The sequence below is a fragment of the Amblyomma mixtum genome, chromosome 1 (genome assembly GCF_055824585.1).
Source record: "Amblyomma mixtum isolate Tamu chromosome 1, ASM5582458v1, whole genome shotgun sequence".
Taxonomy (NCBI): Eukaryota; Metazoa; Arthropoda; class Arachnida; order Ixodida; family Ixodidae; genus Amblyomma; species Amblyomma mixtum.
In genome coordinates this window covers 62773112-62789687 of record NC_143012.1, presented here as the reverse complement: position 1 = coordinate 62789687, position 16576 = coordinate 62773112, and the positions used below count along the sequence as shown (strand labels likewise).

The window sequence follows — 16576 nt, the reverse complement described above, 5'->3', positions numbered from 1 at the left end:
AGTCTGAATTAATGAGGTTCCACTGTACACATTATATGGCGGCTTGGGTACTGGCGGCGAGTGCGAACGAGGTCCGAAAAATCGAGTGGTCAGTTGCGGTGCGTCCGAAATTTCAAGCGCTCTTACACATTGGCTCTATGGGCCATGTCGCGGTGCCGCGAAAAAGTCCGAATAATCAAGCATGTCCGAAAAATCAGGCGTCCCGAATTTTCGGTCGCGACTGTAGTACATTCAAGAAAATGACCCTATAGGCCTAATACTAACAGAAGAACAAAAAAGAATGTGGTATGGTTATGGTATGCAAGATTTAATGTCTAACAAACTGAAGCTGCACATAGGCTATCAGCAAGGGGTTCAGATTAATTTTGACCCCCTGGACATCGTATTAAACACAGTGTTTTGTTTTTTTTTTTGCATTTTGCTTCCATCACAATATGGCCACCAAGTCCAGTATTCGATTCCATGACCCTGAGTTCAGCACTCATACACTGTAACCACTAAGTCACCACAAAAATCGTGCCAAAGTATGAAAGCATGAAAGATATGACAACTTGACTGAGTTCTTAATACAGCCATGCATTTTAAGAGCATGAGCTCTTACTCATCACGTTTCGAGATTTCGTGGGATCTGCTACCACCCTGAGATCACAGCACCATCTGTGGCAGCAACTACTCATCACGTTTCGAGATTTCGTGGGGTCTGCTACCACCCCGAGATCGCAGCGCCCTCTGTGGCAGCAACTACTCATCACGTTTCAAGATTTCGTGGGGTCTGCTACCGCCCTGAGATCACAGCGCCATCTGTGCCAGCAACTACTCATCACGTTTCGAGATTTCGTGGGGTCTGCTACCACCCCGAGATCACAGCGCCATCTGTGGCAGCAACTACTCATCACATTTCGAGATTTCGTGGGGTCTGCTCCCACCCCGAGATCACAGTGCCATCTGTGGCAGCAACTACTCATCACATTTCGAGATTTCGTGGAGTCTGCTACCACCCTGAGATCACAGCGCCCTCTGTGGACACAACTAGAAAACAGTACATCTCGCAATGAGCCTTGTAGTGCCATCTACAATAGCATCGTAGAAACAACCACATCAACTCTAGTAAATAAAACAGCTAACACTCATTACTTCAACGTCTTCCAGGCAGTGGTGGCCTTTTTTGGACACAAAACTAGTACAACAGTTTTGAATGAGCACAGTTCATCGTGGGCAACGGCTGTCGTGATGTAAACCGACCTTTGGCTGTGGAGATGGTCCGCAGGGCGTAGCCTTCACGAAGCTTGCAGGAGAGGACGCTCGACAGTGACGTGTTGAGGTTGCCGTCAGACTGCTTCTTGCGCAGTTGCGGCATACAGCTCAGGTTCTGCTCAAACGCTGCGTTGCCCCTGGGCGATGGTGGTGGCACACCAAACATGAGCCAAAAACATCACAGCAAACGATCGAACAAACGTGGAGCCACAGCTCTCTAAACACAACTAAGGTTCCTAAATTTGTACGGCAGAAAATTTTGAATTCCGCGAACTGAAAACAATCTGCAAGAATCTGCTAAAGTGATCTTTGCCACCAGGACTGCGAGCCACTAGGAGAAGCCAGCATTTCAACAATCTCAGGGTAAAGCCTGTTCTGCAAACTGAAAACAAAAAATCTGCAAGAATCTTCTGAAGTGACCTTCGCCACCAGGGCCGCAAGCCACTATGAGAAGCCAGCTTTTCAGCAATCTTAGTGTGAAGCCTGCAGCAATCAAGTACAAAGAAGGTGGCAATGGGCACGGAAAGGACAGCGTCGTTGAAGGTGCAGTGAAGAGGAATCTGAACTCGTCTTTTTGCCGCGGGAACTCAATCCACACGTTCCCAGCATTCTTAGAAACATCGATTTATTGCCCTGTGTGGCTGATTTTCCTAATTAAATCGAATTAAGGTCCGGCTCCCGTCTTTATTTTTTTAATTCTCCTCGTACGGTGGGTGGAGTCAACCAATGCGTGGAGTGCCTTTCACCCAGTCCCGAGGCGGCTTGCCGCTCTGCCATCGGCGGAGTAATCCGTAGTAATCCATAGAAGCAAATAGTCCGCGCGTATTTTTATTTCTGCAGGCTTACTGTGCGGCTACATTATCTGCGAATGAAACTATTTATTCACGGAAACCTAAAAAACAAAATAAAGCGAAAGCAAAGCCTCCATGGAGCTGGCTGAAAGGCACTCCATGCGTTGGTCGACTCCGCCCACCGTACGGGGAGAATTCAAAAAGTAAAGGCGGGAGCCGGACGTTAATTCGATTTAATTAGGGCAATCGGCCACATAGGGCAATAAGTCGAAGTTTCTAAGAATACTTGGAACGTGTAGATTGAGTTCCCGTGGCAAAAAGACGAGTTCACATTCCTCTTCAGTGCACCTTTAAATAACGTTGATGTGCCACTGATTTCATATGCTAGCGTGCCATGCCCGTCTGTCTTGACAGAGAGGCTTCGGCTATGGCTGAACCGAACAGTTGGAGGTTGCATTATATATAATCATAATAATATCCCTTTCAAAGTTCTCCTCAGGTCTCAAACTCTCCCATCACGTCATATTCGCGCAAATGAGGTAAGTTCGTCATTTTGCCATCATTCTGTCATTTGTGCTGATGTCCGCAACAACAGTACCATAAAAAAAAAAATTGAATATGGCTGCTAGTACAAAATTCAGTGAAAAATGTTTAAATATGTGTTTCTTTCGCAGAATTGCAGGTAACTAGGAGCTTTAAATACGGCACACACTCTTAAACAGAATAACAACCTCTAAATCCCACTCACATGCATCTCTGCAGCTGAAAATTCTGGAGGATGTGCTCAGAATCAAATTATACTGCCACATGCAATCATCCCCAATTACAAACTCTGCGTGATAAAAGCTAAAGCAGCAACTTTGCTAAGTCAATTTCGGATAACACCGATAAGAAAAATGATAGCAGTGCAATGCAAGCTTAGGCGGCTTCTGTTTGGAAGCTTCACGTTCATTTACACCTTCTCTCAGCCCAAATGAACCTACAGATTAAAGTGAATGTGAAGTTGGCAGTTAAGACTCCAGCCACCTTCTGGTCATGCAAGGTGTGTGCACTTCCTTGCAATTTGAGTAGTGATTACTGCTAAGAACTAAGTGATTACTAAGTGATTACTGCTAAGAAAAAGCAAGGAAGCAGCAAAGTAACAATACAATTTTCAGAAACAATTCAAAATAGATTTGCTGGAATCTAGGCTCATGTTTGATTCTCACGCCTGACACCAGTTTTCCTTACAGATGCTACTTAACAAAACAGAGCTTGTGACCACTGTCAAACAGCTGTTTAGCTAGTTCCAGGTTTTACAAAATCTGTTAGTACTGGTAGATTTCCCAGCAGCATTTCACGTTAACACCACCTTCGAATGTTCTATGTCCTGCACTGTCTCTGCACAAGGCCAGTCTCAAACCCTCGCTACTGTATGAGCGAGAGAACCTCCCGAGACATTTCGTACCAGAGCTGAAGCTTTTATGAAGTTGCTTTCTCAAAACTTGCAACCCAACCTTTTGCGAGAGCTGGTTTGAAGCCCAAACAAACAAAGCAACTCCAATATGTCTAACTGATGCTCCTTATTTAGCACAGTCATGAATTTCCCGCAATACTGAAATTCCACAAAAATTTGTGGATTTCAGCATTTTTACCAGAACTGTATGTTAACAGCCACATTCTATTCTTTTTTTGTCATTGCGGTGATGAACATTGGCAGGAACGATAGAATATGGCAATGGGATTAATTTTACTGTATTTTTTTTTAATAAGTAGAATCGGGTAATGGACAAAGTTCTCTTGATGCCGCGACATGCTTGCTCCCTCATCCACTCAAGCAAGCTAATGCGTCAAGCACTGCGGCTCTGGCGGTGATACCTGTCTGCATGTTTCTATGGGATCAGTCACAGTCCTGCCACCTGTCGAAAGAAGTATTATCGCGTTTGCACAAGTACAAGAGTTTTTTTTTTACTAATCTGCTTCAGAAGGTGCTTCATGTTATATTCGGAACCAAACTGAAAATACAGCGGAATTTTTTTTTTTTTCACAGTTCTTTCAGATGCCTACAGTGAGCTCAACCACCAGACTTGTTAGATGCGAGAAAAAGCCAACTTTACGATGACCCTGGCTATCAAGGCGAAGCACACGGCATGCACTGACGAAAGACAGTTGCTGCAAACATGGAAAGGTGGCATGAGCTGTTGAGAAAGAAGAAAAGGCATTGAAAGAGCCACGAGGAGTAGGGAAGGGAACAAAAATGCTGAACAAGCACAAAACATAAAAGAAAGAAGCAGCAGCATGGCACATGCTGCTGCATGAAAGGCCGCATGCATTAACATGTTACATGTTGGGAGGCTTGCCACTGAATGCTGCAGATTCTTCGTTCTCAATCTGTGGAATTTCAAATTTTCTGCCACAGAAAGTTCGAGGCCTTATCCATGGTGTGCTGAGAAAAAGAGTAGTAAGAACACAGCTAGAGCTCTGCACTAAGCATTGGAAATCACGTTTTTTATTGCGAAAGCAATACTACTTGCACTTTCAGCCCGTCACGTAGCGAGGCCGGTAGCTACCATATTTGCATATTGGATTGGATTCGATTGGATAACCGATGCATCACCACAAGTATAACCACAAGCACCACCACCAGCTACACTACCAGCTGAACCATGGCGTAGCTACGGATATTAAGGCGGAAGCCTTTAATGCCTCATCATTGTAACCAGGAGTTGTCGACAGAAATGTCACGCTTTTCAATTGGTCGAAACGGTCGTGACGTCACAGTGTACGAATTTCAAACGGGGCCAATCGTACTTTGGCTACTAAGCATGCAACCAATTAAAGGGATCGTATAGTGATGCTCCCAGTTAGTGGGACTGAGTTTACTTAATTGCTTACTTGACCAATTAGCCTAATTAACCTTTCTAGTGAGACAAGATAAATAAATAAAACCGAGTAGGAAATTGGCCGAGCTTGGAAATCGAACCCCGGTCTCCGGAGTGCGAGACGACCACGCTACCACTCCACCGTGCCAGCTCGATGGTTTGGAATGAACAAAGGCGCGTCTAGTGAATACAGTGTCTTCGTTCACTCCCATCTTCCTCCCTTTTGGTTACTGCAAGGTTTAGGTGTCCACCGAGATATGAGAGACATATACATTTCCTTTCCTTAAAAACCAATTTACCGAAACCGAACGGGCGATGGCGTTCTATGGACTCCCTGGCAGCGTTGCAAGACGCTGTCGCGTTCCGCTCTTAGAGGCGAAGCTTAACATCTTAACCACACATCAGTGACGCAAGCAGCAACACCGCGCTTAAGGCTTTCGCCTCACCGCACTTTAGGTCAACAGAGTGCCCCCCTGAATTTTGCTTTCGCAATTACCTGGCTTAACCAAGCTAAGCCACAGCCATTTTTTTCTCTCTCTCTCTCTCTTTCTCTCGGTCTTCCACAAGCTCCACTCACTTGGACGCCAGTAGCTTGTACTGCATCCCAGCATCCTTGGCCAACTCAAGTCGCTGGTTGATGAACTCTTCCTGAAAACTCCAGAAGAGCAGGGCCCTGTGGAAGATGTTCTCTGCGCCCGCTGCCTCACTGGCGTCATCCTGCAGGACGGCAACCGCTGAATCTATCTCAGCTGATTGACACTGTGAGGTTGCAGGTTAACTAATAAAGAACTCAACTCAAAAAAGCACCACTCTCATTAAAATAATGTCTGATAAAAATCTTATCCATAAGAACAGTTTATGACGACACAAGAGGCATGAAGGTTGGTATAGGCATAGCAGAACAAGTCGCCATCATTACTTCTGAACCAAATGCTGTGTAACGCTGTGCTGTACATGACCACGCTCAAGCAAACATACAAGCACGGCAGCTTACTACTAATAAAGTCGCATCACACATGGCTTGGACATAGAAAGAGTTTTTTAGACAAAGAGAAAAGCAACCTTGCATGGCATTTTCATACCTCGCTCACTTCTAAACAAGCAGCCCACTATCAGTAAGCAAATTTGACATGAAATGGTGGCTGCACCATGCAAACATGCGTCTCACTTTTCCCACTTGATTACCCACAAAATGTGGATTGATTATTGATGAGATAAAAGAAATATATACGATACACATACACTTACTACTACTGTATCACAGCTCATGCACCTAAATTGGAGCCAGAAAGTTATTAAGCAGACATAACTTCACCAGCGAAAGTACGAGACACCAGGAGAAGAAGAACACAGGACAACGCTGGACTAACAACTGAAGTTTAAAGGGGGAGCCTGGTCTTGAAAAGAAAATTTTATTAATCTAGTTATAGTTATGAAATTTTTAGGCCACATGTATTTTTGTGCGCTGATTCTAGATATGTCATTTAATTTCATGTAAAACAATTCATTGAGCACTTATGCAATTTTTATGCAAGTATTTTGCGGAGAGTTTTGAAGAAAATTTGCTGCAGGAAACTCGCTGAAATGTATGCCATTGGGTTCTTTTGACACCAAGGAATGCAATAAGGGTAAAATTATCATCCTGGCTATCATAGAACTTGAGTTATAGGGTACTCAAACTGCCACTTCAGAAACAGGAATATATACACTTTTCATCTTATTTTTGAAGTAACACCTTCAAAATCCTATAACCCAGGTTTTATGATAGGCAGGAAGACAATTTTACCCTTGTTGCATTCCTTGGTGTCAAGAGAACCCAATGGCATACATTTCAGTGAGTTTCCTGCAGCAAATTTTCTTCAAAACTCTCCGCAAAATACCAGCATAAAAATTGCATAAGTGCTCAAGGAATTGTTTTACATGAAATTAAATGACATATTTAGAATCAGCACACAAAAACACATATTCCGCGAAGATTTCTTAACTGTGACATCATTAATAAAAATTTTTTCTTCAAGACCAGTGTCCCCCCTAAACCGAGAAACGACCAACCTGTGTTTTTCTCCTCCTGGCGTCTCGTACTTTCACTGGTGAAGTTACGTCTGATATACACCAACTAGCCCCAATGGTTACCTTGTTACAGGTATTAAGCAGTCAAGGGTGAAGAGGCACAAGTGTTTTTATTGTTTTTCCCTGCCCAACTGCTTGCTCCACGCAAACCAAAAGTGCATCCCCAGAGAAGGGCGCAACGACTGACCGGTCCGACGAGGCAGCCGTTCAGGTAGGCCCCAAAGGTGGCACGCGCGATGAAGCGCATGAGGTCATCGTAGGGCACGTATCCGAGGCTGCTCTTGGCGTGGTAGCTGCCACCCAGCTGCAGGAAGGAACAGGCCACCGTGCCACCCCGAAGGCTGCCCAGCAGCAGCTCTAGCTGGTGTCCGTTGGGGACACTGATCACACCGTCGGTGATCACCACGATCCCTGGACATGGCATCCAACAGGTCACTTCCCACTACACTTATCTTCCACTCACTCCACATGTGTCTATTGCAGATGTAGAGCGATCTCCCAGCGATCTACGATTGTAAAGCAGGGATTGACCAATTCCGCATACACATGAGCATTAACCCATTAACACTATCACGTCATACGCTTAAAGGGAAACTGCATAGGTTTTAGATACCAACGAGCTTAAGAGGGTCGAATGTGTGAAACTTGCAGGTAAAGCATGCGAAGTCTTTTTGGGCTAGCACTTTAAATAGTGAAGTAATCGCCGATTAAAATCCGGACACCCTTCAAGCTTCTCCGTAGCGCACAACGCCAAGTGGGGGTCGCATGATGACGTCATCGAAGGTATCGGTACATTTCCAACACACAAACGCCTGCTTTGGAGGAAAAAAAGCCAACGCCACCGAAGGCAAACCCTGCCGAGAGTTGTTTGGCAGCGTCTAACGAGTCAGGGCAGGGTGTGGCTGACGACAGCGGTAATTTGAAATCATACCGTCCGTGACGTCACGCTGAGTTTTCCTGCACTCCTTCGGTGCATTGAGGAGAAGCGCAAAATTCAATTGTCGATTACATCACTATTTTAAATGCTAGTGCAAAAACACTTCGCATGCTTTACCTACAGCCTACAGAGATTTGAATCCTTGAATATCGCGAAACCTTCAAAAAAGTGCTGCAGTTGCCCTTTAAGGCGTAGCTTCCTGTATTTACCCAATTCCAACGCGCACCTTTTTTCGGGGAAATTAAATCTCAAAATCGCATGTGCGTTGGATTCGAGCACAAACCGAAACCGCCCCATAGCTGCCCATTTCAATCGCCATTATACGATGTTGGAGCTCACTAATTGGTGGATGTCACCGAGTATTTACTCCCTTATTATAATTGCTGGCAACCATGGGAGCACGTTTGCTCGTCATCTTCTACGTCGCAGGAGCCGTTTTCAACCGGTGTGGTGCTTGTCATTTCTGTTGGCGAGTATGACACAAAAAAAGTTCAGGGGACGAACCGCCTCGCCCAGGTTTTGCTGCGTTTACGACGTGAGTAGCAAGCTATAGCGTCGTCCGTAGCGCGACGGTGGTGTTCTCCGGTGGGCTCTCCGTGCGATATCATTTTTGAGAATGGATGCAGCGGCCACGAAGGGACGTCGTGTCCGCCATGAGAACAGCTTTTAACGCAAAGTTATTGTTCAAGAAATGCGGAATTTCTAATGCCATGGACGGCACTGAAGACGAGATGTTGTGGTCGGACAGTGAGAAGGAGCTGTCCGAGAGCGACAGTGAATGAAGTTTGGTTGAATAAACGGCCTGCTCTCAACTAAAAATATAAATATGATTGCAAATTATTTTCGTTCGCGGAAATCACATGCACGTTAGAAGCGGGGCTTGTAGTTTTTTTTTTTCGTCACCGATATTGGGCGCGCGTTAGAATCGGGAATTGATTTTTTTTTTTTTTTTGTGCCATAAATTGGGTGCGCTTTGGAATCGGGGGCGCGTTGGAATTGGGTAAATACGGTAAGTGTGCTCTCCAATTTTTGCTATAAACAACGCATGCCTTTAGAACGCAAATACACTTATCTTTCTAACGAGCTAAAACTTGTTTTTCTATCACATGTAGGAGGACCACAGCAATTGCACAAACACTGAAAAATGGCTAGTGGCTGTGAAAGTGTACGACCCCGCCTTAACGTCCCTTGTACAACCATCACTGCAAACATTCATACAGTTTTCAATGCAATGCTATCCAGTAGATTTACTGCCTTTTGTCTCAATGCCCACCTCTCAAGCTTTCACATTTATACTTACGTTTCATTTCTTGTCATTATAACATTTCTTGATTCATTGATGCTAGTTTGGTGATTTGGTAACTCTGTTCATCACCATTTTCTTCTTCACTTCTCAACCTGTTGAGAACTCTTTCTTGATGTCTGCATTATTATCACTACTGCTTCAATGTGTTTCATTGTTTTTTGTTCGCCTGTCTGGAGGTTTCTTCTGTATTCTCATTCTGAGTATAAAGTCTTGCCCCAGTGTCTCTTGCATGATCAGAGGAGGGATGTTTTCCACGCAACTAATATTTTTTAACCATTTAGCACTATGCATAAAACAAAACAGGGAAAGAGAGAAGTACAGCTGGTATGCACAGCACGTAGTGTTGCAATCTTAAAGGTGCACTGAAGAGGAATCTGAACTCGCCTTTTTCCCGCGGGAACTCGATCTACACGTTCCCAGCATTCTTAGAAACTTCGGTTTATTGCCCTGTGCGGCCGATTTCCCTAATTAAATCGGATTAACGTGCAGTTCCCGCCCTTTCTTTCTTTAATTCCCCACATACGGTGGGAGGAGTCGACCAACGCGTGGAGTGCCTTTCAGCCAGCTCCGTGGAGGCTTTGCTTTCGCTTTTATTTTGTTTCTTTTAGGCTTCCGTGAATAAATAGGTCTCGACAGAGACTACACAGCTGCAAATTAGGCCCATGGAAATAAAAATACGCGCAGACTATTTGCTTTCGCTGATCACTAGGTATCCCTCCGCTGATGGCAGAGCAGCAAGCCGCCACGGGACTGGGTGAAACGTTGGTCAACTCCTCCCACCGTTTACGGGGAATTCAAATAAAAAGGGCAGGAGCCCGGTGTTGATCCCATTTAAATTAGGGAAATCAGCCCCACGGGGCAATAAGTCGAAGTTTCCAAGAACGTTTGGAACGTGTAGATCGAGTTCCAGAGGCAAAAATAAGAGTTCAGATTCCTTTTCCATGCACCTTTAAGAGGGGATGTGGGGATCAGATCGCAAAAATTGCGAAAAAAGTCGATTTTTGAGAAGTACACTTTTAGGCATCTCCAACACTGTTTCTGTGTTGTACTAAAAGATTTCACCCCAAAAATAAACTCTAAGCGCTCCAAATGCATATATTTGTCGGCATCTACACACAGACAGTGTGTGCCAGCTTAGAACTCTCAGGCTTGTTTTCTCAAAAGTTTGTACTGAGCTTAATGCCCTGCTCGTGGAAAGCGTAGCACAGCAATGGGTGCATGGATTTTTACCCCGTTTGTTTTGTTGTGATCACTGAATTGTGGTCTGCATCGAGACAGTCTCAAGTTTACCATTTACGCTCACATGTTTTTATTGCATGGTAATTAAAGCATGATACATTTTAAACATAAAAGAAGGTGCATATTGTGTCCTTTAAAAAAAAGAGCAGATAAACTGAAAAAAAAAATTAAGAGACTCTTCATTCACACCACACTTCTTAGTAGATATTAGAAGCATTTACAGACCTGTAGCCTGTTATTCTGTCATGCTAGGCCTTCCACAAGCAAGCAGCATGGTGACAACACATAACCAATGATAAAAGGTAACCTACTGAAGCTGTCATTGTGAAACTTTACATCTGATTGTTTGATGCTGTTTCAAGCCAGTCTGCCAAATTTCATCACTCCAAGTTGAAAAATATAAAAGTTACCTTCGATCCCCTCATCCCCCCCTTAAAGGTGCACTGAAGAGGAATCCGAACTTGTCTTTTTGCTGCGGGAACTCGATCTACACGTTCCGAGCATTCTTAGAAACTTCGACTTATTGCCCTGTGCGGCCGATTTCCCAATTCAAATCGAATTAACGTCCAACTCCTGCCTTTATTTCTTTAATTCTCCCCGTACGGTGGGCGGAGTTGACCAACGCGTGGAGTGCCTTTCAGCCAGCTCCGTGGAAGCTTTGCTTTCGCTTTATTTTGTTTTTTAGGTTTCCGTGAATAAATAGTTTCATTCGCAGATAATATAGCCGCGAAATAAGCCCGCAGAAATAAAAATACGTGTGGACTATTTGCTTCTACGGAATACTACGTATTACTCCGCCGATGGCAGAGCAGCAAGCCGCCACGGGACTGGCTGAAAGGCACTCCACGCGTTGGTCGACTCCACCCACCGTACGGGGGAGAATTAAAAAAAAAAAGGCGGGAGCCGGACGTTAATCCGATTTAATTAGGGAAATCGGCCACACGCGGCAATAAGTTGAAGTTCCTAAGAATGCTCGGAACGTGTAGATCGAGTTCCCGCGGCAAAAAGACGAGTTCAGATTCCTCTTCACTGCACCTTTAAGCTGATAGCTGTTGGCTATCAGCGCATGTCAGTTGCGTTGCCCTCAGCCCGCCTCTTGTTTTCCACACAGCGATCAACGTATCAATGATGAAGCACCGACCGACCTCGGTCTTTGCTCTTTTGATGTCGAAACTGGCAAACACTCACCCGCGCTGCTGTTCTCAGGCAGCAACTGCAGGGCCAGCATGCCGTACCTCAGCATGCTCAGGGTGCTCATGTCCGAGGAGACCATGTTGACGAGGGGCGTGGCGCACGCCTGCTCCTCGCACTCCTCAAACAGACCCCCCGTCAACTTCTCAGACTGGAGCTGTTCCACCAGAGAGAGGGAGAACGAGAACGGTGGGTCTAAACGCATCCTTTCATTCCATGCTAAGCAGTTACAGGCTAACAGAACGCCAAGGCAGTAGTAAGTTTGGCACAAATCCTTTATGTACCATGCAAGACACACAATAACAGACAGCCAATGTGCTCCAACAAACACCATGTGGATAACGTCACCGAATATTTGTCACAATTTCAGAACAGAGTTCATTGTCCACTTTCAGTGAACACCACTACAATACCCCTGTCACACGGCACGTTTAATGTAATTTGCAGAAAATGACAGGCAAACCTAATGTCAATGCGACCTGGCATTCCCTGCCTATACTGGTGTAGGAAATGTCACTTCATTGATATCTGCAATTGATGACGATGTCCATCGACAAACTAATATGATAACAAAACGTTACAAATCATGCTCTTCACTTATTGCATTTTCTGTTTATTGTAATAAAATGTTAAACATTGAAAGGCTATTAAAAAACATATTGCAATACTATAGGATAGCAATGGTTTGGTTTGGTTTAGGTGGGTTTAACGTCCCAAAGCGACCCAGGCTATGAGGGCCGCCGTAGTGAAGGACTCCGGAAATTTCGACCACCTGAGGGTTCTTTAACGTGCACTGACATCGCACAGTACACGGGCCTCTAGAATTTCGCCTCCATCGAAATTCAACTGCCGTGGTCAGGATCAAACCCGGGTCTTTCGGGTCAGCAACCAAACGCCATAACCACTGAGCCACCGTGGTGGCTCCCATATGGGATAGCAATAGTCCACAAGACAGCCACTTAACTATCCAAAGAAAGACAGGCTGAAAGCCACTGGTGATGCCTTCTATCATGCCTTCCCTAGTCGGCAATATGGCGAGCTGTGAAAGCATTACCGAAATTGTGAGCATGACGAATGACGAGCAGTTCAAGTGAGCATTAGTTGTTCTCGAGCTGCTGAAAACGAAACGTCGGAACCGGCTGAAACGAGAGAGGCTTGCTACTGACGAATCTGCAAAGTGTACAAGGGATAAGGAACCGTATGTGCTGGCCAATAACATTGGCCACTGTTTGGGTTCCAATTCGTCAGGAATTATCCGAGAAAGATTGGCCTTTCCAAGAAATGAAAATTGGTTTGAAGACACTCTAACTAACCTGGGTAACTATCATTTTAAGCTGGCGTTCCGTGTGAGCCCTGCCACGTTCAAGTAACTGGTGGAATCACTGCAGTCTGTCTTTCAGCGCCAGGTCACGAACATGCGCAAGCCTATTTACTGCGGAGAAACGTGTTGCCGTGGGATTGTACTACCTGTGTTCCAGCGCTGAGGATCGAACAATTGCACACATTTTTGGCATTGGCCGGTCCACCATGAACACTGTTTGAAAGCAACTAACACATGCCACGTTGGAAGATGGCCAAGCACATGTGGGAGTGCTACGCTGTCACTGGTTTTCGTAGGCCATCGGCGTGCTAGACGGATGCGATTTTGCCCTCTCCCCCCTTAAGATGCAGCCAACTACTACAACTATACGGGCTGGCACGTTCTTTTTATACTGCCTTTGAATTTGTTAATAGCAATGAGGGACAAAACAGCAAATGACTGAAAATGGCGTTAACCAGCAAGTGCTTGTCTTTAAGGTACCATTGGAATTAAGGTTTCCTTTAAAAAAATGTTGATTTCGCATACTGAATCATATGCAGTTTATCTAATCAAATGCAGAATGTTGTATCAGCTCTTTCACTAACGTGAGAGCTGCACTTGCAGGGTATTTTAGGAAACAGGCCCAGGCTTATAATTCGCTTTTCTATTCACATGTTAACTATTGCCAACTTGTCTGGGGTACAACTACATTCTCCAACCTACAAAAAATTTGTGTCATGCAGAAGCGATACCTACGTCATGTGTACAACGCTGGTTATAATGCAACAACTGCAGGTTTTTTTCATAGAGCGCATGTTACTACTGTTCATAAAGTATATCTCTACTGTTTGAGTACTAGATTTAAATATGAAGTCAGATATAATATACACAACCTTGGTACTCTGGCATATTTAGAAAAGAATGAGCAATATTATGCTACAAGACGTGCAGAATATTGGAAAATCGCTGCAGCCCGTTTTAACTCTGGCATGGAATGCCTATGTTATTATTTACCATCACAGTTAAACCATTCTCTATCTACTAACTTTGATTTATTTATTTGCTCCACTGCTAAGCTTCGATCTATGTTTACTGAGGATGAATAACTGATTTTACTTACCCCGAGATTTCATTTTTCGGACCACTCTGTTTTACTGTTGTTCTGCACTGATCAAGTGTTTTCATCTTGCTTTTGTTTGACTGTATGAATTCATTGCTGTTAACCAAACGCTGTTCGTTAAGTGGGGCGACGGGCTCGTCGAGCCACCTATTGGCGGCTTTTTTTCCGTCGTCCTCCATCTGTGTACTCTACATGATGGAAATAAAGTCTTCTTGTTCTTCTTCTCTAAATTTAGCGATCCATCAGAAGCTCAAGAACATGCTTTATTTTTCCAGGTACTTGAGGAGTGCCTCCCTGAGACATTTTTCTGTTGCTGTCGAGTATCGGAGATATTCTGTTTCCATTTTCCTGAGCTCCATTTCTTCCCTCCGGCTTCGTTTGAGGTCGGCGCACAACTCACGATTTGTGTTACCAAGGTCTGCTAAAAGACTCTCCAGCGTGGCATGCCTGCTTGTCTTCGCTGTTTGGTCCTATCAGGCATGCTGCCTTTGTACACCCAGGAAGCAGCACTCACCCTAAGCTGGTCGTGCAGTTCAGCGACGCCCGCCGTTGCTTCGGCCAGGACTATGCAGATTTCGTTCAGCCCTGCTGACACCTTGCTGAGAAAGAGGCCACAGTTGTCCGGAGTCAATGGCCACCCCTGGATCAGGACCTGCAGTCGCATACCACAATGAAATGAACTGTCACACTGCACCTACATTCACTCTGGCACGCTATGCTAGTCACCAAATTGAACTGGCAACTGCAATAAAACTCGTACGAAAGAACTATTAAAAATTTGGTAGACCTCTTTGCACAGATGCTTTTCCCAACCTCTGCAAAGATGCCGCTACACTGCCTGACGGAGGCTACCTTGTAACATGAAAAATGGCCCGCAAATTTTTTAACAGTGCTGTATATTCTCACAGAACGAATGGAACAAAATCACCCCGTTTCTCAGCATTGATCTAATCCTTTGTTTCGCTCAAACCATAATGATGATTCAATGCCATATATGTTCTTCACTTTTCTTCGTTTTCTGGATTCCTTTCATTACTTCAGTGATTTCCTTGTCTATTTTTCTTTTTTCTTTTCACAGCTAGTATATTTTATTAGTACTATACTGTGCACAATGAATGTTTTTTTTTTCTATGTATGTCTGGACAAACATTTTTTTGTAGTAAATTTTTATTTATACACAACTGTTCTTGTGCTTTGTTAATATCTGCAACTCCCTCCTACTTGGGCCCTACTAAGATCTGCAATATTTTATGAATAAAACAAATAGATAGATAAATAACAGCAACACGGAGGCAGGTGCAGGAAAGCTAAAATGCGAGACGTAGCATCAACCGGAACAGCTATTCCACAAACTGCATTTCGAGGGTTCCTCATAATGCTTGTTCAGAGGAGCTTCCATTTCACTGTGAGAGGACCCATATTGACACAACAATGATGCAAGCCAACATACCTGCTGCACTGCAGGCGTGTAGTGCGGTATGTATGCGATGACAGTAACGTAGATCTCTGGCTGGAACACCACACAGCTCCCCGGAACATTGAACTGCACGTGCAAAAGTGCACCGTTCAGTCACTGTTGAACTAGCATCCTGTGCAACTGAAAGCGTCCAACGTGATGCCACACTTATGGGGCATTTGAAATGACGGAGTGTGTTTTCTTGCTGTGATATCGAAAGATGTGCTTCGATGGCCGAGCTGAATTTATTTTGACAATACTCAGTTCTTATAGACCGAGACAGACTTTGAACTCCTTCACGGACTCAGGGCTCTGCTCTGGATCGCCGATCGGAATACGCCACCAGTCAGTCAAACAAAATAAAAGGAAATAGGTTGGTTGGTTTATGGGGTTTAACGTCCCAAAGCGACTAAGGCTATGAGAGACGCCGTAGTGGAGGGCTCCGGAAATTTCGACCACCTGGGGTTCTTTAACGTGCACTGACATCGCACAGTACACGGGCCTCGAATTTCTCCTCCAAAGAAATTCAGCCGCCGCGGATAAAAGGAAATAGGACTGAGCGAATATTAAGGCCTTGAGAACCAAATACTATTGACCCAGACAATCGATTCGATTTCCAAACATCTGGCATTCAAATTTTAAAATAATTAAAACTCTTCAAGCACGGCCTTTCTTCACTCTTTCCCTATCGCGCCCATTAACCATCGTTAGCTCGCTAACGATGGATGCAAACGCAAATTTCAAATGCTTCCGCGCCATTCTTGAACAACCTGCATAAACTGACAAGAAACAAGGAAAGTAGTTTAATTTTCTTCCAAGCGCGAGTGATTTTTGAGCTGGTTGTGAGAACAGCAGAGTGCGGACATTGATTGAGGATGCCTGCCTACACCAGAAAGGTACATGGTCAAAAAAGCGCCAGATCTCATGGTTCAGTAAGGTTCACAGTTCGATTTTTCCAACAATAAAAAAAAAAGTACAGAGTCTGTTCTGAAAGTAGTAGGACTGGTTTTTTCCTGGGCGAACGGGCAGACGAGAGGCGATCTGCGCGTGC

General features: G+C 44.6%; 1 protein-coding gene across 3 annotated transcripts in view; it reads right to left on the bottom strand.

The window, feature by feature from the left end:
• The window catches only part of LOC149366489 (KICSTOR complex protein SZT2-like), a 197033-nt gene that overhangs the window by 166297 nt on the left and 14160 nt on the right, over positions 1–16576 (bottom strand). For all 3 annotated transcript variants that reach the window (XM_089551003.1, XM_089551010.1, XM_089550996.1), the window contains 6 exons: positions 15520–15612; positions 14584–14721; positions 11647–11806; positions 7164–7387; positions 5484–5623; positions 1243–1391 (listed from right to left, as the gene is read on the bottom strand). In XM_089551003.1, the coding sequence (XP_089407129.1) occupies positions 1243–1391; positions 5484–5623; positions 7164–7387; positions 11647–11806; positions 14584–14721; positions 15520–15612 (904 nt within the window). The remainder of the gene's footprint in view (positions 1–1242; positions 1392–5483; positions 5624–7163; positions 7388–11646; positions 11807–14583; positions 14722–15519; positions 15613–16576) is intronic.